Here is a 25,571-nt window from a genome sequence, read left to right as displayed (position 1 = left end):
TTTTAAATACACATTCATCTTCCCAGAGGTGAAGTATCCCTTTAACATCATGTGTCTTCAATAACGCTCAATCATCACTCAATTAATCACTTAATTCATTAACTTTAACACTGCTTCAGTGTTCCTTTAACACTCTTATTTGAAACACTTTTAACACTCTTGACTGTGGTCTCAGATAAACTCCCAGAAGAGTTTTTGCTATGCGTCTGTCTTTCTGAATTAATATGCTAATGCTACAGTTTAAATCTGTAACTGTGTGTGTTTAGGTGTTCTGTCCCTGGAGGAGTTCATGGAGGGAATCCAGGCGGACGAGGAGCTCTTGAAGATGTTGACCCAGACTTTAGATCTGTCTCATATCGTCAATAAGATCTACAGCGAGATCAACTCTGAGCAGAAGGTCACCTGACCCAGACCAGCCCGAGATCATGATGAAGATGATGAAGATGATGATGATGACGGTAGAGCTGGCTCTGGTTCTGCGAGCTCGACTGTTGAGTGAAGAGGTTTAAACCCTCGACACATTAGATATTAACAGGATTAACTGTGTCGGACTGAACTTTAAGAGCCAACAGCCGATTATTCTCCTGTAATCTCACAGAATTACGTTACTGAAACTAGAGCAAACCCTTTAAGTGCACTTATATATGTTTCCTCTGTTTGAATCATTCCTGTGAAATACAACATTTCTTCAGTTCTGTGATGTTTCTCAGGGGAATAACAATTATTTTTATGTAAAAAAAACTTGCAGTATTATATTTTGTAGGGCACATTTATAATGTTATTACACTTTTCAAAATAAAACATGAAACGTGTTCATTGTATGCAGAATAATAACTATAAACAGCCTCAAAATATGTGACATGATATATCGAATTGAAAATCAATGCAATTTTGTATTTACGTCCCAAATATTTGTAATAAAATTATAACTTCATATAAAATACATTCAAAATAACGCTAATAAGCAGAGTTATTTTAGTATTATTATATACTATTAAAGTATTTATCAATATTGTGAATTAGCTTTTATTTATATATTAGTCATTTTATGTTTTTGTCATAATACTAATTCTTACTATTTAAATAGTTATATATGTTTATTTTTAAATTTTTGTAATTTTATTGATTTCAATTATTTATTTCAGTTATTTGCCAAGTCAACATTTCAAATTTTTTAAAGTTTTTATCTTATTTTAATATTTTATTTCAGTTTTATTTTAATGACCACAAACGAGTAAGTTTTAGTTAACTAGACTGCTAATAATAAATGTTGTGTAAGCACATATAATAAACTTTATTTTATATTGCTCTTTTAAAACAAGCTTCTCAAGGTGCTTGCACAGAAAAAAGTAAACCAACAGCAAATTAAGATGATGAAGATGATGAGCTCGACTGAAGAGGTTTAATCCTCGGCACATCAGATATTACAGAAAGTGAGTATTTACATTAATTATAGACAAATATTGCATCTGTCACGGAGAATGTATTTTATATACTGTTAAAATGTTTATTTTTATTTTTATTAGATTATTCATGTACAGTTTTCTACGTTACACAACTTAACCAGCAAGTGGCAGTATTTGACTAAAACGTACGGAAATCCTGGTTTTACATTGATTTATGGTTCTGATTTCTTTGTTTTTCAATTCATTGTTTATTCTTTTTCATAACTTCTTTAATCCTTGTGAATATGCTTTATACATCTGCTTATGTTAGAAACACCTTAGTGACAAATAATAAATATCATTCAAAGTATAAAATGACTATTTCCTTCTGTGTGGCGCAGCTCAGCTCTCGTATTTAAGCGATTTCTTTCGCTTTTGTTTTTCAAGATTTTGCAGCTGAAATGGCGTCGAGTTCAGGTAAGAATCAAATTAAATATGTGTTTTTTTGCAGCAAAGTTTTATCAATGTATTTATGAATTATGAAATATTAGCCAACTGCAATGGTCTACTTCGTTAAATGCATTAAATTATATTTCATTGCGCATACATTAATGTTTAAAAGTGGCATTGAATACCAATTGAAGTAGCTAACCGACGGCGAGCTAGGGAACATCCCACATACTTTTACATACAAATGAAACTTTTCAATAGTGCTAAACATCAAATCTGTTATCTACCTACTGATTTGATCTTTTAACTTTCTCAAAATAACTGATTTAAAATATTAGCTACAGGAAATCTTCTTTTCTTAATGCCTAACTCTTCCTATGACGATCTCAAACCCCTATGCAGTGATCTGATTGATTATAATAGGCTACATTTATTATTAAATGAATAGCCTATTACAATTAATCTGCCCCACAACAACATCATCCGACGCGCGAGGATAATAAAAGATGTTAGATCAGCTTTAATTAGTCCTCATTTAAACACAACTTGTTAAACACAAAATACTTCTCTCCTCTTTTCACTTTTTTCACTATGTATGGGCCGCGAGAAATATTAAGAAAATACATCAAGACCGTCATATACCGTTATCAGAACACGCTGAAGTTTTTACTGCACTTTCTGCAGAGCTGACTGTGGTTTGAGATTTCTTTACTTCTTTACAATACTTAAAGTTTGCACATATTGCTTGTGTTCTCGCATTCGTGGTTTAAAGCGGAATATTTCCAGTAGCCTATATACTGCGACATGACTTTTTTCTTTATCAACTAATGCTCGCGAAATGATGGACAGCCATTCACATTTCGCGCGCATATCCGGTGAAAATAAATCAAGTACATTATCAAATAAATGAACATGTAGACTGTCTGTAGTGTTTATTTATTTGTTTTATTTGTATAGATCATTATAGGAGTAGAATTTTCACATGCACTGTAGATGTTCTGAAAATAAGGGAAATTACAAATTTCACCAATTGAGTTTGTGTTGATCTGTGTATCAGTGCACAAATATTAAATTAATTTACCATGCTTAACCATCTGTCCAATCTCTCTCTCTCTCTCTCTCTCTCTCTCTCTCTCTCTCTCTCTCTCTCTGTCTCTCTCTCTCTCTCTCTCTCTGTCTCTCTCTCTCTCTCTCTCTCTCTCTGTCTGTGTGTGTGTGTGTTTCAGCAGCAGGCAGAAGGAGTGCAGACATTAATCGTCTTGACAGTAAGTAAATGAACTGGCAGTGATGTTGAGATGCAGAAACTCTGTGACTTTAAGCCGCTTTGCACTCAAAACATTTGTGTGTTTATTTATTTGTGTTCCCCTTTATAAAACATTATGGGCAAATTTCTTGGATTTTATAAAAGTAATAGTTCCCGAAATGTAAATGTAATAGTCCCCCCCCCCCGTCTGATATCCCTCAGGACTACGTGATAAATACACCTCACAACTGAGTTCAGCTGGCAAACTAGTTTGTGAGGCAAGCTAGGCACTAAAACATAACGCAAAAAACACGTAAGAGAAACGAGTGTTTGTTAGCAAGTTTGTTAACAGCTCTGATAATCGAAAGCTAGCTAGACATATGTGGAAATTATTGGACTGGTCTAATTATCAGCAATGGATGAATGAACAGCATGTAAAAAAATGACATATACAAGCAAGTGCAACAACATACAACATAGAATGCAAACAAGTTTACAAATAAGAGATTTATTTACTGGCCACTTCGTGCGTTTTCTCAGATCGGACAGCTATCAGATTTATCAAAACAATTCCATTTACACCTGGTCACATAAATGTGTTTTTGCGAAATGGATTTAAATCCGATCTTCAATTCCCGCGCTATATGCAGATTTAATGGAGTGCACGTCACCGAAAGCAACAGATATGAGCTGCATTTTATTGATCATCAGCTAAAATTTCAAAATCAAAGACCGCAATAAGAGAGAGCAGTAACAGAACTGGTAAGATCATTTCATTTCTTTACTTTTAATGATGATGATTGTGTGTTAAGCATCTGCGACTTACTTTCACTTTGATTTGCGATAGTTTGCACGTTGCCTTGATGAATATGCTCAGTTTCTCATCTGTGGTGATGCGTGTTCCAGTAGCGTCGTCATATCTGTCTATAACATCTAGCCTATAACACGCTCTCACACGTTTATTTATTTTTGCATTTTTGGGTGGAGTAAATATTACACATGTGGTTTCAACAACCATATGCATTTACACTTGTCCAGTTTCGTCTGGAATGCGTCTCAGACCTCCTCCTGAAGTGGTTTGAGCGATCGGATTCAAATCCGTCTTGAATGCGTTTCGGAGGGCATTTACACCTGGACTTTTCACGATCAGATAGCTATCCGGTCACAGAAAACGCATGAAGTGGCCAGGTGTAAACAGCATCCATGACAAAAACATACGCACGAAAGCCGAAAACAAACGCTGGCCTCTCACATCCAAATTTGAGGAAGTGGTGGGGGAAGTGACGTATGCCGTAAAGCAGTCGAATTTTGTAGTTCTTTTTGTGCTCGGGTTACTACCCGAACCCCGAAGTTACATAGTGCCAGTAAAAGCGATACAGACCCCGTCAGGCTATGGCAGACGCGTCATTCAACCTATTGTAAGTCGATGTACTATCACAAGGGTCTTGGAAATATATTATGAAGGTTGAAAAGATACATAGTGTTCCTTTAAAAATGATTAAATGATTATTATCATTTATCAATGTTTTTTTGTTCTTCCAAAAATAAAAAAACAACAACATAAAACTTGTATACATATAATATGTGCAATAATATTTGAAACCATGTCCGTAAGAAACAGACCAAAAAGAGTTTGTGTCAGAGAAAAATAACATGAACTTCTCAAACAGAACATGCATTTGCAGCTCTTGACCGCTAGGTGGCTCTATAACCACAGATTATCACTAGACCTATAGAAATACCCATACAAAGAAACATATTTACAGAAATAAATGTCACTACTCCAAAGTCCATTGAAGGATTTGTTGTTTAAAATGAATTCAAGTAAAATAGTAAGACATTGTTTTTCTGCTTATTGTAAAGAAATGTTTAGAAGGAATGCCCAGAAGAGTAGGGCTGCCCCCGATTAAATGTTAGTCAACTAGAAAAGGCTTAGTCAACCAAAATATTATTGGTCTGTTAGTCGCAAAAACAAAACAAAACCAAAACGTAGGAAGTGAGGAAGTCTGTAACGGAGAGATTGTTAACAGGTCCTTGTGGTAAGGCAGGAAATCCAAATGTTCCCCTATCATCCATCAACCTCAAATATGCTTATCATTTGAAACGTAAGTAGTAGCAGCTTTACCTAACTAAGCTAGATAAATGTGCGCTATTATTAGGTGCATATCCGAGTGTGTGTGCGTGGAGTGTGTGTGGAAGTTAAAGTATAGCGACTCATGTGTGACATGGATCACTGCTACTTATCTGACAACAACATCGCTGAAATACGTCGTCATTTTTGGTCATACAGATGAGAGTAATGCAAACTATAAAGACTCTACTTTTATTTCTTTAAACTCACAATAACAACAAAATGTTGTGTGAACCAAATTAACCAAAACTCAGCGTACACTTGCCTCACAGACATGAGAAATAAACTGTATCTATAGAAAGTGTCATGTATAATGTGTACATGTTGTAATGTAAAGAAGTGAACGCTGTGAGGCGTTATTGTATCACCATCATTAGAGGTCGACCGATATGGGTTTTCTCTGGCTGATGCCGATAGTTAAAATTCGGGGCAGCCGATGGCCGATTTATAATGCTGATATGTTTGGACGATTTAACTTTTTTCCCCCCTCATCTCATAAAATCTCACCGTTAATAAGTGATACAGAAAATTGCTTAAATTAGGCCTAAACATTTATTGAACAACACAAGCCTCTCCAATCAGTGCACTTGTATAATTGTTTTTTTTTAAATTATGTATACGTTAAATATTAAATACACAAAACAGGTAATCAAAAATCTAGATTGTCAAATAAACTTTAAATGAAAAAGTTATAAGTAATAACTTACTTGTAGGTTTAAAATTCTACATATGGCACAATTATTATTCAACAAAAAATATTTAAGCAATATGCATATTTTTGTTAGAATTATTGCTCTCCTATTCTATTGCGCTCCATCTGTTTTTCGAAAAATTCTCTCCTGACAGCAAAATGGAAATATTTGCACGAGTATCTAACATTTACAGATGAAGAATATACCTGTGAAGTGAAAGCACCACATCTCAAGTATTCATCTGAACAGCGCAAGTATCTATCTGTCAGTCAGCAGCTGTATCTGTCAGAGCGTCTGACGGGGATATTTTGATGCGAGTTTGTCTCATGCTTAGGACGAATTGGATAATGCACTTTCCCCGCACCAGGGGTCTCATTTATAAAACTGTGCGTAGGATCCTTACTAAAAGTGTTTGTGCGCCTGAAAGCCAAAAATGGTGTAGTAGCCTACGCCAAAAAATATTCACTTATAAAAACCGTGTGAACGCCTGAACCTGCGCAAAATTCCCTTTATAATCCCAGTCAGAGGAAGATTGTGAACATGCGTCTCCTCCCCGAAATAACCATATATGAGCTTACAACGCCTCGGTTTACTATGCATATCCTCATTTGCATATGCATATTCATCCACGATTGGTAAGTGGACACATACAAAAGTAGACCTCTTACAGATTCTTTTTTCATATTTCTTTTTTTCTGTAAGACCATAAATGACGGAGTAATTTTGTGCTACTATGTGAAGAAAATCCAGCAAAACGCGCCGGCGTGTTTGTCAACCCCTTAGGGTTAATGTTGAGGATCGCGTTATTTTACATATGCATATGATTACATATGAGATTGCTTGTTTTAGCATCTTCTTCACCTGTGTTTTGATCAGGAGATTCAGTACTCTTTCAGAAGATGTCACAGCACCCCCTATCTTATAACAGTAAAAACACAGAAAGCCGAAAATTTTCTGTCAATTGCTGGGAAACATTTTCAACATTGTCCATCAATGGTGGGGAATATGTCAATGTACTCTTATTTTAAAAAGAACCTTAACATTTATTTATCTTTAACAAGTAATCTTTTGGTAAGGAGACCTCAGAACTCTGAAACCAGAATGAATTTATTTATTTATTTTGCTCAATACTAACTGAAATTTTAAATAATTCATTCATATTTCTTGCACAGGAGAGACTTGGTGTTGTTTCCAAAATAAGGGAAAAAATAATTGTATTTTGTATCGGCATTAGCTGTAGGCCAAAATGAGTTGAAAGATATTGGCATATTGGATATTGGCAAAACCCCAATATCATGCTTCCCTGAACTGCATCTCAACAAACACTGGTTAAACAATGGATCATTGTTCCTATATGTAATGATTGCATTTTTTCCCAGCATAAATTCTCTTTAATAGACAAGGAGTCTCTGAAAGCCTTGTACCAAACGGTTCAATACAAATACGTGTATCGTTACACGTATTTGAGCTCTTGAGTAGCCTGTAATCGATCAAACAGCTTATATTTCTCAGTAAACATTGCAAAATAATGTTTAAAAGTAAAAAAAATAAAAAAAATAATAAAATGCAACAGTGTGTTCATTTATAGACAGAATTTTAATTTTCAGGTGAACTATCCATTTAAACGAGGTAAACGAGGGAACTAAATGATCAACAGGTCAACTAAATTAGGTTAACTAGCACACACAAGGGAACTAGGTAAAACTACAATGACAGGGAAAGGAAACAGAATAGAACAAAACCAAAACACAATGAGACAAAGCATAACTGTGACTTAACGCCCCCTCCCGGGAAGGTGCATCCTTACGCCATAACAGGCCAACTGAGGGAGAGAGACGAGGGGCCGGCGAAGGACAGGGACCAGAAAGACATACCGATAGGAGAAACCAGCGTGGTGATGATGGTGAGAGGAGAGTACAAGAAGCCAGGCGGAGACCCATAGTGCAGCCAAGTTGAAGGCCCATGGTGGAGTCGAGGGATGGAGGAGCCATAGTGGAGTCTTGGCATGCAAAACCAGGGGGACCACAGAATCCAAAAATCCCCCCTCCACCAAATTTTACACTTGACACTAGGGGTGTAACGATACACGTATTTGTATTGAACCGTTTGGTACAAGGCTTTCGGTTCGGTACGCATTACAAACCAAACGGTTTGTTGGACCATTTTTCCTTCCGACCAAAATTTAGTTATTTCAAATGTAGTTTGCGCTCGTAATGTAAGAGACGCTGGCACGACCACAACATTGCCCAACCTCAAACGGCAAACGTAATGAAAGCGGAACGAAACTGCGCTACTCGTTCTTTTGGGCTTCACAGTTTGGACCAGTGCAGCGCGAGCCAATCGTGATCAAGCGACACTGTTACTACACAGTGCTAATAAGAGATCCAGTAAAGAAAGCATTTGAATTCTCCACAGAAGTAATAACATCGCTGCGAGATCTAGTGAGAAACATTCACATTTCTCCTTTATTAACGGATCAAACAGCACTGACGTGGAAACCTGGAAGAAACATTGTGCCATGAATGAACTATCCAGTGTCCACAGATCTGCAACATTCACCATGGATTTACTGTAGTCAAGTCAAGTCAAGTCAAGTGTATTTATATAGCGCTTTTCACAACATAGATTGTATCAAAGCAGCTTCACAGTATTAAATTAAAACAATACATCAATGTTTGTTTCTAGTGGAACGTCCACGAGTGTAGTAACACTCACTGCATCCATGGAAGTTTGGCAGGAATAGTGGGCTATAATGCCTTCAAGTAACATTACGTAGGTTTTATTTTAACATTATGAATAAAATTAGTTCCCTCAAATGTTAATATGAACTAAAATAAACCTTTATTACTACTACAATATTACATTTCATTTTTTCCAAGGAGCTGTTTTTGTTGTATATGCTCATAAGAAGGGTCAAGTATTGCTCCATCATTGCTCAAAGTAAAAAATTATCATACTTTATGATGTTAGTTCCCTTTCGAGAACGGTCACTTCGTATTGCATGGCTATACGCAGAGGGGAAACTCCTTTTCCTCAAAATTCTGAAGCCTAAAATGTAAAACGCATTTTGTAGCTGCACAGCTAGCACAGTGAGTGTCTGGCTCACTCATTGGCTGTGCTGCGGAAACTGCACATCCAATGGCGCGGGCGTGGCCCTAGCCTATATTAGCCCCCAAAACAGCCATTATAGCAGATTCATCTCCTTCAGCGACATACTTCATGTCTCTGAGTCCTCTGCAAGCCTCTCGCTGTTGAAACCAGCCCTACAGTTAGAGTGTGCAGCCCTACAGCGGACTTCGCCTTCGACTCAGAAGTCGTCTTCCCCTGTCGGTCCGTGTAGGCATGCCTGTCTCGACGCTGCTGTCGCGGCTAGCTCTCTGCAAGATGGCGACGTCGCTTCTCCTGCTCTACCTTTTTCCAGAGGAAAAAGAAGCACCGCAGCCCGAAAGAATGGAGGTGAGCGAGCCCACTCCGGTCAAGTCCCCGCGTGTCTCGTTCTCCCCATCTCAGTCTCACTCGCCGGTCCTGTTCACTCAGGCAGACCACTCAGGCGGGTCTCGTCTCACTAACGGCAGATCGGCTTATTTACATATGCGCTTGCGGCTAGCTCTCCTTTGGGACGGGCCTCGACGGAAGAAGCGTGCAGGTAGATGTTCACGCGGCTAGCTCTCTTTTCGACACAAGAGAGCTACCGCTCCCTTCCGTTCTGTTCATCATGCAGAACCTTCTCCGTGATTCAGACACAACAGCGCGGTTTTCATGCCTGGATTCAACCACACTGAAACTGTTCTCTCTCACTGCGTGAACAAGCCACCATTCTAAGAACTACATGAGCTCTTATCTGTCAATCCCCCCTGTGGCTCAGTGGTGGATTCTAAGACTTTTGCACCAGAGACCGTGACACGTGCCCAGAAATCGTGACACCAGCGTATCGTATCGAACCGAACCGTGAATTTTGTGAACTGTTACACCTTTACTTGACACCTACCCCTACAATGCAGTCAGGCAAATACCGTTCTCCTGCCAACTGCCAAACCCAGACTCGTCCATCGGATTGGCAGACAGAGAAGCGTGATTTGTCACTCCAGAGAACACGTCTCCACTGCTCTAGAGTCCTATGACGGCTGCTTTACATCACTATATCCAACGCTTTGCATTGCACTTGTTGATGTAAGGATTGGATGCAGCTGCTCGGCCATGGAATCCCATTCCATGAAGCTTTACGCACTGTTCTTGAGCTAATGTGAAGGCCACATGAAGTTTGGAGGTCTGTAGCAATTGCCTCTGCAGTGTGTGCCTCAGTATGTGCTGACTCCGTTCTGTGATTTTACGTGGCCTACCAGTTTGTTGCTGAGTGGTGTCCCAATGCATTTGGCAATATAGTGTGTGTGTGTGTATTTATACAGATAATAAAATAAAATAAGTGGAAAAAAATATATATATATCTTATTTTATTTTTCATTATCTGTTTCTTGTTGCTGTCATTCTGTTTGTCCACAAGTCTGTAACGTGTATGAGGCTGGAGGTGATGGATCATCAGTGGATGGAGATCCAGAGAATTCTGATCACAAAAGGGGTGGACAATTCTATCAGAGCACAAAAACAAGAAGTGATGGAGGAGGTTTGTAAATGTCTTTTTTCTAGTAAAAAGTATATGCTCAGTCCTTTAATAGTTATAGGATTTATTATTTATTCTTTTTAGTAATCTGTTTTGTTTTGGTTGAAAAACTTCTAAAAAGTTTGGGAATAAAAAACGAGATAGTTTTGTAAGGAGTATTGAGACATTGACAGAAAGGCAAAGTATGCAGCTGAATACAGTCTTCAGACACAGTTTGAGTAATACTGACACTCTTCACCTAAAACCATTGTATAAAATAATATTTTTTGTTGTTGTTTAAGAAATTGTACATTTTGTACCAAAGCTGAACTGAGTCTACTCTCATTTATGTTTTAGGTACTTCTGGAAAAGCAAAGCTGAATATTGTGCTGTGTGGATATAATACAACACTCAAGAACTCAGTGTCTAAAATATTTCGAGGGGTAACGAGTAAACCTCAGAAAGAGATGAGTAAAGAGTGTGAGAAGAGAGAGGGAACATTTCAAGGACGGCAGATTACTGTAATACAGCTTCCAGCTTTTACTCGGCTCTCAGAGGAGGAAGTGATGCGGGAAAAACTCCACTGTCTGATTCTCTGTGATCCTGGAGTTCATCATTTCATCCTCGTTACTCCTGTCGGTTCACTGACTAATGAAGACAAAGCAGAAATGGAGAAGATTAAGAGAATATTTAACTCTAATGAGCACTTCATGGTGCTTTTCACTACTGAACTCACTGTTGACCGAAGTGTGTCAGATTTAGTATTATCCACAGAATCTCAGAAGTTTGTGAGTCTCTATGGGAGTTGGTACAGTGTGATGGGGTTAAAGGATGATAGAAACTCTGGACAGATCTCAAAGATTCTGAATTGTATAGAGAACATGAAGACTGAACCCTATTCACTTCAGATGTATATGAGCGCTCCAGAGAAGAGAGTCAGAGATGAACTAGAGGAGAAACTGAGTGTGAGAGATAATGAAATCAAAGAGTTAAAGGAGAAGATCAAGACACCGGGTGAGTGAATTCATTTATTTTTCTGAATAAAGCATATTTGTGAGAATACAGTATAAGCTTACAGATTAAACAGTACAGTGCATCTACTGGGTGAACTATACATAAATAAACACCATTTTTATATATAAGCTAACTATTTCAAGGAGAAAAATTGGACTCAAAAATATCATCTCAAACCTTTTTTTGTAAATACAGTTGTAGAACCGTTTGCAATTAATGACAGTGAAAAACTGAGCTGGACGTCTGTCTAGTGCATGTTTAAAATAACCAAAAACAATGTAGAAGGACACAAGAACATGTCCTGTGTGATTGGCACACCCATAAAACAGTAAATACAGTAACAGTCATGATTACAATAATTCTGACGTGATATGATTGCAGCATTAATCTAACTTTTACATTGAAACTTATTTTTAAACTACTTTATTCCTCTTTCAGAGGGTGTGAAGCTGAATCTGGTTCTGTGTGGGAATGAAAGATTAAAATCCTCCATATCAAACCTGATCCTGAACCAGAGCGAGAGAGGATCAGTGCTCAGCTCAGAGTATATGAGGAGGCAAGTGGAGCTTCATGGATGTCTGATCAATCTACTGGAGCTTCCAGCTCTCACTCGACTCTCAGAGGAGGAAGTGATGCGTCAGACGCTCCGCTGTGTGTCTCTCTGTGATCCTGGAGTTCATGTGTTCCTCCTCATCATTCCTGATGCTCCACTTAATAATGAAGACAGAGCAGAAATGGAGAAGATCCAGAAGATATTCAGCTCAAGAATCAACAAACACACCATGATCCTCATATGCCAGAATTCAGAAGACAGGACAACAAAACTGAATAAAGAGAAACAGTCTGTCATTGAGAGTTTTGGAGGACGACATCATTTCATTGGCCCTGACGCACAAGTGTCTTTGTTGGTGGACAAATTAAAACAGATGGTGGAAGAAAACAGACAAGAGTTTTTCTCCACAGAGACATTTCTGCAGGCACAGATGAAAAAACTGCTGAAATTTGAAGACATGAAGAAGAGAATCCATTCACAAGGTAACAATCAGAAAATGGATTAAGCACTTTTAATCCAGTCTACACTCGTGAAAAAAAGTCATTATATGCAAAATTTAGAAGAAATAATGAATACCAAATTATGCATCAGTATAAATTATTCACAATATTCTCTTATCACCTAGATGATTGAGAGTAGGCCTTTATCACACTTCAATATTTGAAAAGAGCAGAAGCTCTTAACCAGTTTCTTAATTCAATATTTAACTCTTTGGTAACAGTTGGGCATTTCAGGTTATCAATATCTAGTTGTTTTCTGGGCTGTTTCTGTTTAGCTGCTTTCTGCAGTTTGATGGAGGCAATGAGTCACTGGTCATTGTTGATATAGGGACCACGACAAACTTGGACAACTTGAAGAGACCTTTTTGAAGAGAAGATTATAATGTGATCTATCTATCTGGTTGACAGGTGATATTGTCAGGTGATTTCCATGCTAGCTTATGTATATCTTTATGTGGGAAGATGGTACCCCCAATTCACACAATAAATGTGTGAATTGCTTCTCCTACTGATACCAGTGGGATGCTAAAGTCAGAACACAAAGACACTGCATGCCAATTTTCAAGTCAGTCAGACTAAAGGTTGCATGATTATAGCAATTTTCAAATCATTTTCCTGTTATAGAGCCACCAAGTGGCCAAACTCCAATTTTTTAACTGTGACATCAGATTGACATCTTGCATATGTGTACCAAGTTTGGTGAAAATATCTCATTCCAGTCAAGAGTAATAACCATTTGAGTAAAAGTGGCTGCACATACTTTTAATGTTTTTCTGGCGCCCCTTAATGATCATGAGTCAAAAAATGTAACTTTTGTTTAATAATTACTAATATTCAAATTACAAATAATCAGATTTAAAAGAATTGTTCTGTACTGGATTGGTTCTGATCAGGCGAAAAATCTAGGACTAAATAGTTTTGCCTCTTGAGTCTGCAACAGACAGTTTAGGAGTTTCATATTTTTGAACACTGTAATGCTAGCCTGGAAATCCAGATCTAAATCTAAAAGATTAATGGTCTAGCGTTGACTAATGAAACTCGGCCAGCTCGAGGGGCGGCACCAGGCATGCATTTAAAAATCTCACTGGATGCAATTGGATAACACTACGACCAATCACAACAAGCCCCATACGCTTAGCTACCAGCGGAGCTAACTGGTAGATTAGACTCTTGCCGTATCCGGTCAGCAAAACAGCAAAAACGCCCTTCTTGCAAAGGAAGGATTCGAGCGCCGTCTTCTGTTCCTGTTTTAGAAAAAAGCCAAGTCTAACTCATTCATTGTAGCGGCCAAAGCCGTTTCAAACAATTGGTGTTCATCCATAGCCATCTTGCAATGTTTACTAATGACTTCAACGTCACAGCGCTGTCGTCATCTCACCTCTGGCCCGCCTATATCAGATAACCCGATGTGATTGGTGCAGCTCAGATCGAGGGGCATATTTAATGAGCATCATTACTCGACACCAGAGTAACTCGCTGAGCAAATTCAACTTGTGCTCTCACGAGAACTCTGGATTACCAGGATACTGTAATGCCACCATCAGGCCGATATGGGTGAGTCTTGGTGACGTTGTAGACAGCGTGGGCACTACCATCCCTCAAAGTTTCAAGAGTTGACGACTTACGATTTGGTCTGCTCGATCACTTTTAGGGCAGAATGTGTTGATCATTGAAAGTCCTATAACAAAACAATAGCTAGGCACTTGAACCCCTAATAAAATAAAAACAGTTTGATTATTCCTCTGGCAGTAACTAGAACAGCATGCTGCTCTTCATTCATCACCGGCAGCGCTGACAATCACCTCGCTCAGATAATGAGCATGTAAAAATAGAAAATGATGCACATATTAAGATATAATGTGAGACTAAATAAACAGTTTTAAATATTGAAGTTAATAGTATGTAAGAAATGTATTTCCATTAATCATAAAATGGCCCTGAAATGTCACTAGACATTAAGAAATCCTGTTCATTTCAAATACTTATATCACTGACAACAGTAGTCCAGCCAGGATATTGTCATTTAAAAGTGAAGTTGCAGCCCTCAACTGATGTTGATGTTGTCATGTTGTGCTTTGGCCTGATGCTCCACCCTCCACCTATCTACCAATCACAAAGTCAGTAGTGTTTCGGCATCCGGATTGCCAGCTCTGCTCTAGTTACCACAGCTGCAGCTACAAACGTGTCGGATAAAAAATGTCTAACGTTACGAAACCTAAAAGACCTCGTTATGAATCCGAAATACGCAATCTCTTATGAAGCATAAACATAATTAACAGAAAAAAAACTTACTGTGTAGGACTCGTCACTTGCCATTGGAAGATCCTTGTAGCAGCCTACGTTCCTGCTGGATCCTGCAGCTTATCTGGCAACCTCGAGTCAGGGGGGAGGGGGAGGGGATACACCGCTCTACAGTAATTTGAAAGTGATTACAGTACCAGTTTTGGCCACAATCTTACATACAGTTCCTTTAAGTTCAACTATAGAATTAAATTTTCTTATTAAAACTTGACTAACTTCCATTGACAGTAATGCAGAAGGAAAATAATTTACGCTACTAAACGCAGCCGGATGTGACGACACGCAGACTGTTGTATAAAGGCCTATCTTCAATTGAAACTGCATATTGTTTTATAAATTATCATTTGATTTATCTTTAGATTCCAGAGAAAGAGAAGATGATCTGAGGATTGTTCTACTGGGAAAAACAGGAGTTGGGAAGAGTTCAACTGGAAACACCATCTTAGGAAGAGAAGCGTTTAAAGCAGAAACATCTCAACAGTCGATTACTAAAGAGTGTAAGAAAGTATCAGCTAAAATCAATGGCAGAAACGTTACTGTGATCGACACTCCAGGACTGTTTGATACTAAACTTACTAATGAGGAGATCAAGAGAGAAATCAGCAACTGCATCTCCATGATCCTGCCTGGACCACATGTGCTTCTCCTACTGATACCAGTGGGACGATTCACTCAAGAGGAGGAAAAATCAGTGAAGATCATCCAAGAGACTTTTGGTGAAAACTCTTTACTGTTCACTATTGTGCTCTTCACCAGAGGAGATGATCTGGATAGTAAAACCATTGAACAGTATCTAGAAAATCCTGAATCTCCTTTAACAAACCTCATTGAAGCATGTGGAAACAGATTCCATGTGTTCAATAATAAGACTGGAGACCGAACACAGGTGTGTGATCTACTGCAGAAGATAGACGACATGGTGAAAGCAAACGGAGATAGTTACTACTCATGTAAGATGTTCAGAGATTTGGAAAGAGAAATACAAGAGGAAGAAAAGAAGACGCTCTTGGAGAAACATGAAGAAGAAAAAGAAGAGTTGAAGACAATAATAGCGGAAGAAAAACAGAAAAGTAAGACAATAGAAGAGAAATATATAGAGAGCGAAAAACGATATAAAACAGAAATAAAAGAAAGAGAGGAACAAGAGAGAAAGATGCGAGAAGAGATGAAGAGAGAACGAGACGAATGGGAGAGACAAAAACAGCAGGAAAGACAAAGAAGAGATGAAGAGGATGAGAAAAGAAGAGAGAAAGAACAAGAAATGAGGGAAAAATACAATCAGAGACTCGATCAAGAGAGCGAAAGAAGACTGAGAGAGAGAGAAGATCTTCAGTTAAAATACGAAGAAGAGAAAGGGAAAAATAAAACAAAGATAGAGGAACAAAGACAGAATCGCGATAAAGAGAAAAAGAGAAAAGAGGAGGAATTTAGAGAGAGATACAAACAATATAAAAGAGACATTAAAGACATAGAGGATCGTGAGAGAAAGATGCGAGAGGAGATGAAGAGAGAACGAGAGGAATGGGAGAAACAGAAACAACAGGAAAGACAAAGAGAAGAAGAGGAGAAAGAAACAAGAAAGTCTAATGAACTTAAGAGAACTCCAGAGGGTTCGCTCACAAACAGTAAGTCAAATTTAAAACCAGCTCATTTTGAAGTTAATTAACAAGAAATAAATAATTGCGTGTAAACATTACCCTGGTCAGACTAGACACAGAAATGATTAGACTTAAAACCTGTTTAATATCTAGATCATCTTTGTGTGTTCAAATCCTCCTTGGAAGTTTGCATTAAAGCAAGATGGTGGTGTATCTGTAGATGGTGGTGTGTGTGTGTGTGTGTGTGGTGGGGGTGGGGGGGGGGTAGTTTAAACTTTAAGTTCAACACTTGTTCTTTGTGGTCCCAAATTTAATAAATTGCTGTTAATCTCTAAACTCTATTTTCATTTTCAGATGATGGAGATTCATCTTCAGATCCAGAATGTTTGAGAATACTGCTGTTTGGGAGGAGAGGAAATGGGAAGAGCGCCACAGGAAACACTATCCTCGGAAACAACGAGTTTCACAGTGAAGATAATAAAGGTTCGGTGACCACTACTTGTCAGAAGGGAGATGTTGAAGTTGATGGTAAATCAGTAACTGTTGTTGATACTCCGGGACTCTTTGACAGCTCACTGACAAATGAAAAAGTGGTTGAAGAAATAGTGAAGAGTGTTTCACTGTCCGCACCTGGACCTCATGTGTTCATCATTGTGTTGAGTGTGGGAAGAATTACAGAAGAGGAGAGAGACACTTTAGACATGATAAAGATGATCTTTGGCCCAAAAGCAGCAGATTTCAGTATTGTTCTCTTCACTAGAGGAGATGAACTGAAGAAACAAACAATAAAACAATATGTAGAGAAAAATGATGAACTCAAGAAACTGATCAGAGAATGTGGAAACAGATTCCTGGCTTTTAACAACACAGAAACACAAGACCGGACGCAAGTTACTGAGCTGATAAAGAAGATAGAAGAGGTGAAGAAATCTAATGAGGGCCGATACTTCACTAATGAGATGTTTGAGGAGGCAGCGATCTCCATTGAAAAGAGAGGAGAAATGCTAGAAGAGAATAAAAAAGAAAATCAGGATCAAGTTAAAGAATTAGAAGCCAAATATGAGATGGAAATCAAACGCATGAGAAAGAGACTGGAGGAGAAGAAACTAAAGATAGATGAGGAGAGAGAGAGGCTGGAGAACAAGTTCAGAGAAAGAGAGGAAACACTGAGGAGAGAGTTTGAGGAGAAAGAAAAATCAGAGCAGAAGAAACAAGAGATGGAGGATCAGAAACAATCAGAAGAGGAAGAACAGCGAAGAGCTGAATATGATCAAAGAATAGAAGAGATGGAGACAGAGATTGAAAATCAGAGATTACAGTATGATAAACAGGAAAAAGAAAGAAAAGAAGAAGATAGAAAGAGAGAAGAAGAATATAAACAAGCTCGAGAAAAGCTGAAAACTGAGCAGGAACACATCATGGCAGAGTTAAGAAGAAAACAGGAGGAGGAAATAAAAAAGAGAGATTTAGAGGAACAAATGAAGAAGGAACAAGAAGAGGAAGAGAGAGAAGAATGGAAGAGAAAAATAAAAGAGGCTGATGATGAAGAGATTCAAGAGGAAATGAAACGACAGCAGAGAGAATGGGAGGAATCGAAGAAAAGACAGATGAGAGAACGAGAGGAAGAGGAAAGAAAGAGAAAAGAGAAACACGAGGAACAACTAAGAGAAAAACAAGATGAATTTGAGAAAATGGGAGATAAATTAGAAAGAGACAGAGAAGAAGAAAAACGGATGATAGAGGAGGAGAGACAGAAACAGAAGAGAGAAGAAAAAGACAAAGAGAAAGAATATGAAGAAAAGAGAAATGAAATGAAAAGAGATTATGAGCAGCTGGAGCGAAAGAGAAAAGAGGAGTGGAAGTGGAGAAAACGAGAGGATGAAGAGAGAAGAAGGGAGAAGAGAAAGAGATGGGAGAAAATGATGGAAGATCTGAAACGAGAGCAAGAAGAAGAGATCAAGAGAAGAGAAAGAGAGGAGAGAGAAATAATTAGAAGAGAAGAAAAAGAGTGTGATGAAATGAAACAGGAACATGAAGAGGAAATAGAGAAGATGAAGAAGAAACATCAAGATGAAGCCAGAAAACAAGGAGAAGAGCTGAATGATTTTGAAGAGAGAAGAAAGAAGCATATTGAGGAGTTCAAGGGGAGGCTTCAAGAAGAACTAAATAAAGTGAAAAAGTTAAGAGAGGAGCTAAAAGAAAAATGGTCATGTATCGTGATGTGAAACAGTTTTCAACATTATTGATGAGCCAGATTGATGGCACTTGTCTTTTGTAGTGAAGGGGTTTCTGTGTTTCTCTTTTGTTCTAGCGTAAGTGAGCTACTGTATCTGTATTTACATTATGAAGCTCTTCAGATCAGCTCCTGTAACCCTGCACTTACACACCTAACGCTCATTAAGACCTTAATCATTAAGACCTTGATGAAGCTGTTTAATTAGAACAGGAGCAGATCTGAATAGACCTTTACTAAAGCAATCATACAAAATTCATTTTCTCTTGGTAAATTTTGATGAAACAACATGAATTATAACAGACCTTAAAAAAATAAAAAATAAAAAAATAAATGGAAAGAAAGAAAGATTGTTTAAGATGAATGTTATTATCTTTTCCTTTGTTTTCTGTTTGTTCAGTATAGTATTTGATCATATCAGTTATTTAATGAGAACATTGTGAAAGTTAGTAATGGACTTCCATAAAGAACCAGAGTTGGACAGCTGTCCTCACATTCATAAATATAATAAATATGCAAATATAAATATACCCTGGTGGACATGAGTCTGAAAGAGTCTCTTCTGCTCACCAAGGCTGCATTTATTTGATAAAAAAAACTTTAAAACTCTCTTATAATTTTTACTGTATTTTTAACTGTTCTGTATTTCTTTTTACTGAAGTTTTTCATTTACATTGGATGTTGTTTTCATTTAAATATTTTTAACAAGATTATTGTAATCTGAACATTATTCTAAAATTACACTGTACTTTCACATATTAAGTTATGTAATAGTGACAAATAAAAATAAATAAAATTCCTCATTTACACAGATCGTGTGATGCTGTCCGTCCTTCATTGAGATTCGGAAGAAAATGTACAACAGTAACAAAATAATACATATTAAAAACCATTTAAATTATTTCAATCACGACAACTCTCTGAATAGTTTTAGCATGTTCTTGAATATGGCGATGTTAATGTGTTTGGTCTCGGTGGACTAGCTATACCGCAGAGCAAGTATGGACAATACACACACACACACACACAGCAAATTATTTGGTTCTTACCAAGATAAAAAACAAAGATTTAGAAGTGTTAGATAATTTATCTTGTTTTAAGAGTGAATTTCTTATTTCAAGTGTTCAACTTTACACTATAATCTTAAATCGAGGACAACCTTATCTTTTTTTTTGTTTCAAACAGGCAGGAAATCTTAAAATGAGGTAAATAACTGATAAAATAAGATATATTACATCTCTCCCCCAAATTCTCATCAAAATAAATCTTGTTTTAAGATTCAGCAACAAACTCAAGTTGCCTGATTCAAGAGTCACACAAAAAGCATCTGAAAGAAACAGAGTTTATTATTGCTCTGACTTCGAGTATGTTCAGACAATGTGAAAGATAAATTATACAACCTTTAACATAACTCATCATACAGTCCATGGAATTTTTTGATGACCAATGTTTGTTTACAAAATAGGAAACTCGATAACCCAATACATCAATGCATCCCTTATATTAATGTCTACTTCTGTGGGTAATAACATCACAAAGACTATATTTTATTGGCACAAACGCATGTTCCTTGAAGCTAACCGAAAAATAAGAAATACAGTCAATGAGTTTGTCACTGGCCGGGGCGGGCAACCGGGCCTTTACGCACCGCCCCTATGAACCGCACCACCTCGAGGAGCTAACAAAGTACACCACCAGGCAAGACAATCAGATAGAAGGTACAAAGTTCATCTTTATTGAATTAAAAATATCTCTTAAAATAACGTGTCACTCAATCAACTTCTTCCTCTTCTCCGAATCCTGGTCTCTTCCCTCTTCGGTCGAAACGTGCACAACAAAAGGTAAGTACGTGACTAGGGAATCCTCTTTGAACTGTACAGTGGTAAATAGGCAGATAGCTAGTCCTCTTCAAGACAGATCGGAACAACACGGGACGAATGACTCACGTCTTCACTGGATCGGCTCCAGGCCGGACAATGGTAAGTGCACAGGTAATGGCTCCTCTTCAAGGCAAGCCAGGACAGCAAGAGAAGAATGGCCCACGTCGATCGGCTCCAGGCCGAACAATGGTAAGTGCACAGGTAATGGTTCCTCTTCAAGGCAAACCAGGACAACGAGAGAGGAATGGCTCACGTCTCCAACGGATCGGCTCCAGGCCGAACAATGGTAAGTGCACAGGTAATGGTTCCTCTTCAAGGCAAACCAGGACAACGAGAGAGGAATGGCTCACGTCTCCAACGGATCGGCTCCAGGCCGAACAATGGTAAGTGCACAGGTAATGGTTCCTCTTCAAGGCAAGCCAGGACAACGAGAGAGGAATGGCTCACGTCTTCAACGGATCGGCTCCAGGCCGAACAATGGTATGTGCACAAGTAATGGCCCCTCTTCAATGCAGGCCAAGACAGCGAGAGAAGGATGGCCCAGACAGAGAATGGAGGGTACGTATAACTCACGGCTTTAGCAGGCTCTTCAAGCTTTAGAAGGCTCTTCACTGGACTCAGACAGAGAATGGAGGGTACGTATAACTCACGGCTTTAGCAGGCTCTTCAAGCTTTAGAAGGCTCTTCACTGGACTCAGACAGAGAATGGAGGGTACGTATAACTCACGGCTTTAGCAGGCTCTTCAAGCTTTAGAAGGCTCTTCACTGGACTCAGACAGAGAATGGAGGATACGTATAACTCACGGCTTTAGCAGGCTCTTCAAGCTTTAGAAGGCTCTTCACTGGACTCAGACAGAGAATGGAAGGTACGTATAACTCACGGCTTTAGCAGGCTCTTCAAGCTTTAGCAGGCTCTTCACTGGACTCAGACAGAGAATGGAGGGTACGTATAACTCACGGCTTTAGCAGGCTCTTCAAGCTTTAGAAGGCTCTTCACTGGACTCAGACAGAGAATGGAGGGTAAGTATAACTCACAGCTCTGTATAATACACACTCAACAAGCACTGGTTAGTAAGACCCAACGCCCCTCGAGTGAAGCGGTCCAGCAGGTCAAAGGCACGAACAAAAGCAAAACTTTACTCCCCACACTCGTGTATTCAGCAAAGCACTCGAAAACTTCACACGTGCAAATATCCACCATAAACACTGCAATCCACACACTCACGGTGAACTAGGGCCTCTGCTCGTAGCTCCGACCGAATTCCTACGTCTTCGATGGAACTTTAACTCGGGGACAGCCGGGAAGATGGATGCCAACAAACAGTACTGGCTTGGAGGAATCAGAACAACATGATTTTTTTTTTGTTTTTAAGCACACAATCATCAGAACAGCTCTTACGTGCAGGGGCCGAATCCTCGTCTTCGATGTATTTAGACTCAAAGTCGGCATAAAAGGTGAACAACGGCGAGCAGGACTGGTTTTGAGAGATCAGAACATCATAATGTTAGTTTTAAGCAAAACAATCATCAAACTGGTGCATACATTACAAGGACGAAATCCTCTGCTTCGAAGGGGTTATGGCTCAAAGACAGCGTGAGAGATGGGCAACAACAAGCATACTGGCTTCGAGAGATTAGAACATCAGAATGTTTAGTTTTCAACCAGCAATCATCCGACCATTACATCCATGGAGGAACAAAGAGCTTTGAGAATCAATATAGAAGGTAAGTGTGGTACCTGCACATCTGTTCTTCAGTCTCCGAGAGTCCTCCTTTGCAGAATAAATTTTTTCTTCGATCAACAGCCTGCGAAACTCTCTCTCTCTCTCTCTCTCTCTCTCTCTCACACTGATTTCTCCCTCTGTGTACTTCCAACGCTTCCTTCACCCCAAAGTGTCTTTTTATAATCCGCATCTCAGATACGATCGCCAATCGCCACCCTCTCATCGCGCACCTGACACTCATTTCCCCGTCTAATCCTCCGTTTGCTCACAGCTCATGGGACAACCCATAGATATCATATATAAACGCTAGATGTCTTATGGCGCAGTCACTTCCGGCATCACCGTTCGGCCATTTTGGCACAGTGAAGCTGTGCATTAGGTGAGTGATCAGCACGCACACAAATCCTCTTATCTCGCTGAAATCTTGACAGATTTACAAATGGTTTGGTTTCTTACAAACGTTATTAACGTGGCTATAATTCCGAATGCTTGAACATGTATGTTATAATTATTCATATGTATGCAGTGTATGTATGTAGTGTCATAACTACATCTCTGACGTTTATAACAAACCAAACCGTTTGGAAATCGGTAGAAAATTGAGCAAGTTATGGTTATTTAAAAGTATATGCACCATTAAACGAGTGAGCGAGTCCACTGTGGCAAGATGGCCGCCACGTGCGGACGTCGACCTCCATTAGCCAGCATCACGCACGAGACATCTAGCCTTTATATATGATATCTATGGGACAACCGGAACTGGCCAGGTGTCGCACCGGTACTGCTCCGGTGGGGAAACATCCTCCAAAACCAAAGGTTCCGCTTGCCTCTAGTCACCTCGTGACAAGTTCATGTACAAATTCTGTAGCTTGGGCAACATTGGGAACTGCCACCTCATATGCCAGCAATTCTGGACTCAAATTCAGGGTCTCATAATGCTGGTACTCAAAAGCAACAAAAGAGGAATCGATCACAAAGATATCTTTTATCAGTCCGAACACTTGGAAAGCACCATCTGTGAGCACGTAAGAGCATGCTGCTCTTTGGATTTTAAACATAAATCCCCCAACAATGCAGGAACAAGAAGAATGACACAATAGCCTACACACACCCACTGGTGCGAAGTACTTAATGGGTCACGAAACCCCAAAAGACATTTTTATTACATAATATTAATATTTTATAACTGTCTTGATTGTACAGGTTGCACATGTTACTGAGCACACTAAAAGCAATTTTACCAAGAAGTGGAAATTGGTTATTTTTGAATTTTCTGTCACGCAAGAGAACACAAGATCCAGTTACAAATTTAATGACAGTTTATTAATTAAACAGAGAATATGAGCAAGGCTGGATGGTCTGATGCAGAGATGCAGGACTGAGTTCCGGTCTTTGGCAGCAGGGAGACTGCAATGGGCTGAGGTCCGACGATCCACATAGAAAATCCCAGAATGATCAAAGCAATGAGACTCTAAACTCGAGCATGAACTGGAGACTGAGAAAAACACTGAATAACAAAGTGACAAGACATGAACACGAGATTGATCAGACAATAAACACGACAAACACAAGACTATGGCCACATCCACACGAAGCCAGAGCTTTCCCTATCCGATGTTTTTTTTCCTCGTTCAAAAAAAAAAATCCGTAAACACGGCGTCGTCTCAAGAAATATCTGCGTACACACGAAACCACTGAAACCGACTCAAAACGATGTACTACACATGCCAGTCCAGTATGTGGCGCTTTAATTCTGCCACAGAGATGGCAAAAAACGCGGAGAAGAAGCACGCGCATAAGGCATAAATCTTTCTTATAGCCTACTTTCAATGGCATAAACCCTATGGATAAACCGTGCGCACTGTATACAATAATATTAGGCACAGTAGCTGCTTCTTTTCTTTTATAGGTCTTTTTTTACCTATAACTTATATTGAAAATATTGAACAATATGAACGGACACAATATGACATATAGCAGACGCATAAAGCTTGCACAAAGAACCGGCAAAAGTAATCAAATATGAATGTGTCAAAAATAGCAAGGAGATATTTTAATTGTTTATTAATAAACTAGTGTTTTCTGTGTGGCTGCAAAGATGAAGTTGACGATGCTGACTCGCCACCTTCGCAGTATTATGACCGTGACATTTAGAGAAATGCACACTTGATACGGATTAGCCTAGCTATATGCCTAGCTTTCTTTTCATTTTGAATTTTTGTTCTATGTTGTTTAAAAGTTATTTCAAGCTTTCTAAATAGGCCTATATATATATATATATATATATATATATATATATATATATATATATATATATATATATATATATATATATATATATATATTTCTGAGTTTCGGTTCATTTATACAGCGAGTCCAGTTCACGAGCAATGCAAGACATATGGCGCTGGCACGTCCATGTCTTGATTGTCTGCTATTTGCTTCTTATTGATTAAATCCAGGCAATTCGTTGATGAAACATGGATTAAAATTAAGATACAATTTATACAAAACGAAATTCACTTTAAAGAAAGGCTTTATACAAAACGAAACTTAATGGGGTCAAAATTAGGCGTATGTCTCCCGATATATCTTATGATTACTCATTCACTTTTCAACATTGATGAAATTAAAAAATAACATTACTTAAGCATAAATATGAAACTAAATACATTTTCTTTAATGGCTACAAGTAGGCCTACAGATAAATTTAATGTCGGAGTGGAATGTTTTGCTGGTTAGTGCGTTTTTTGAATAATTCCCAGCGATCGTCGAATATTATTTTCGCTTGAAATGCATCCCTACAAAATATGAAATGTCTTAATCAGACAACAGACCAGCACCATATAATGAAGAAAATAGAAATAAATAAGTAAAATAAAAATAGCTATATGTAAATAAATAAAATAATAAAATAGGCTCAGTAGGCTATAGCTTCTTCTGCAGCATTATAGTATATTTTTATACAAGCATATCGTCCGCAGTTGTTGCTGTTACGTGCGGTGTCTGACTAGTCGACACATGGGGTGATGACATCATCGTTTCACAAAATGTACGGATTGGCCGTACACACGAAAACGCAAGGGCGGCGTTTTCAGATTTATCCACCTTGGGACCCGGTTTCAAAAAATAGCGGTTTCAGTCTCCGAAAACGCCGGATCCGTGTGGACGAAACGCCAATACGATAAAAAATGTATACGTATACAGCGAAACGCGTCTCCGTGTGGACGGCCCCTATATAGGAAACAATAACGAGTCACACATGCGGCT

The 25,571-nt window shown here is 38.5% G+C and overlaps 2 protein-coding genes across 4 annotated transcripts in view; both read left to right on the top strand.

The window, feature by feature from the left end:
- LOC311085327 (guanylyl cyclase-activating protein 1-like) overlaps positions 1–928 on the top strand; it is an 84,490-nt gene extending 83,562 nt beyond the window's left edge. The window contains exon 4 of the mRNA XM_084117804.1: positions 267–928. Within this exon, the coding sequence (XP_083973930.1) occupies positions 267–406 (140 nt within the window). The 3' untranslated portion in view covers positions 407–928. The remainder of the gene's footprint in view (positions 1–266) is intronic.
- Positions 929–1,140: 212 nt separating this feature from the next.
- On the top strand, positions 1,141–19,504 carry LOC311085319 (uncharacterized protein). Of its 3 annotated transcripts, none has more exons than XM_084117793.1 (7): positions 1,141–1,862; positions 3,065–3,100; positions 10,403–10,522; positions 10,856–11,512; positions 11,951–12,547; positions 15,226–16,491; positions 16,819–19,504. In XM_084117793.1, exons 1-7 carry the CDS (start codon positions 1,847–1,849, stop codon positions 18,687–18,689), a joined length of 4,563 nt encoding a protein of 1,520 aa, XP_083973919.1. In that variant the 5' UTR covers positions 1,141–1,846; the 3' UTR covers positions 18,690–19,504. The 3 variants fall into 3 exon arrangements, with proteins under 3 accessions (XP_083973919.1, XP_083973918.1, XP_083973920.1); XM_084117792.1 differs by having other exon boundaries at positions 3,062–3,100; XM_084117794.1 differs by lacking the exons at positions 1,141–1,862; positions 3,065–3,100 and adding an exon at positions 5,085–5,183.
- The last annotated feature ends 6,067 nt before the right edge of the window (positions 19,505–25,571 follow it).

Source organism: Abramis brama (genome assembly GCF_963993115.1).
Source record: "Abramis brama genome assembly, chromosome: 6".
In the NCBI taxonomy this organism is placed as follows: Eukaryota; Metazoa; Chordata; class Actinopteri; order Cypriniformes; family Leuciscidae; genus Abramis; species Abramis brama.
This window is presented reverse-complemented; position numbering and strand designations above follow the sequence as displayed.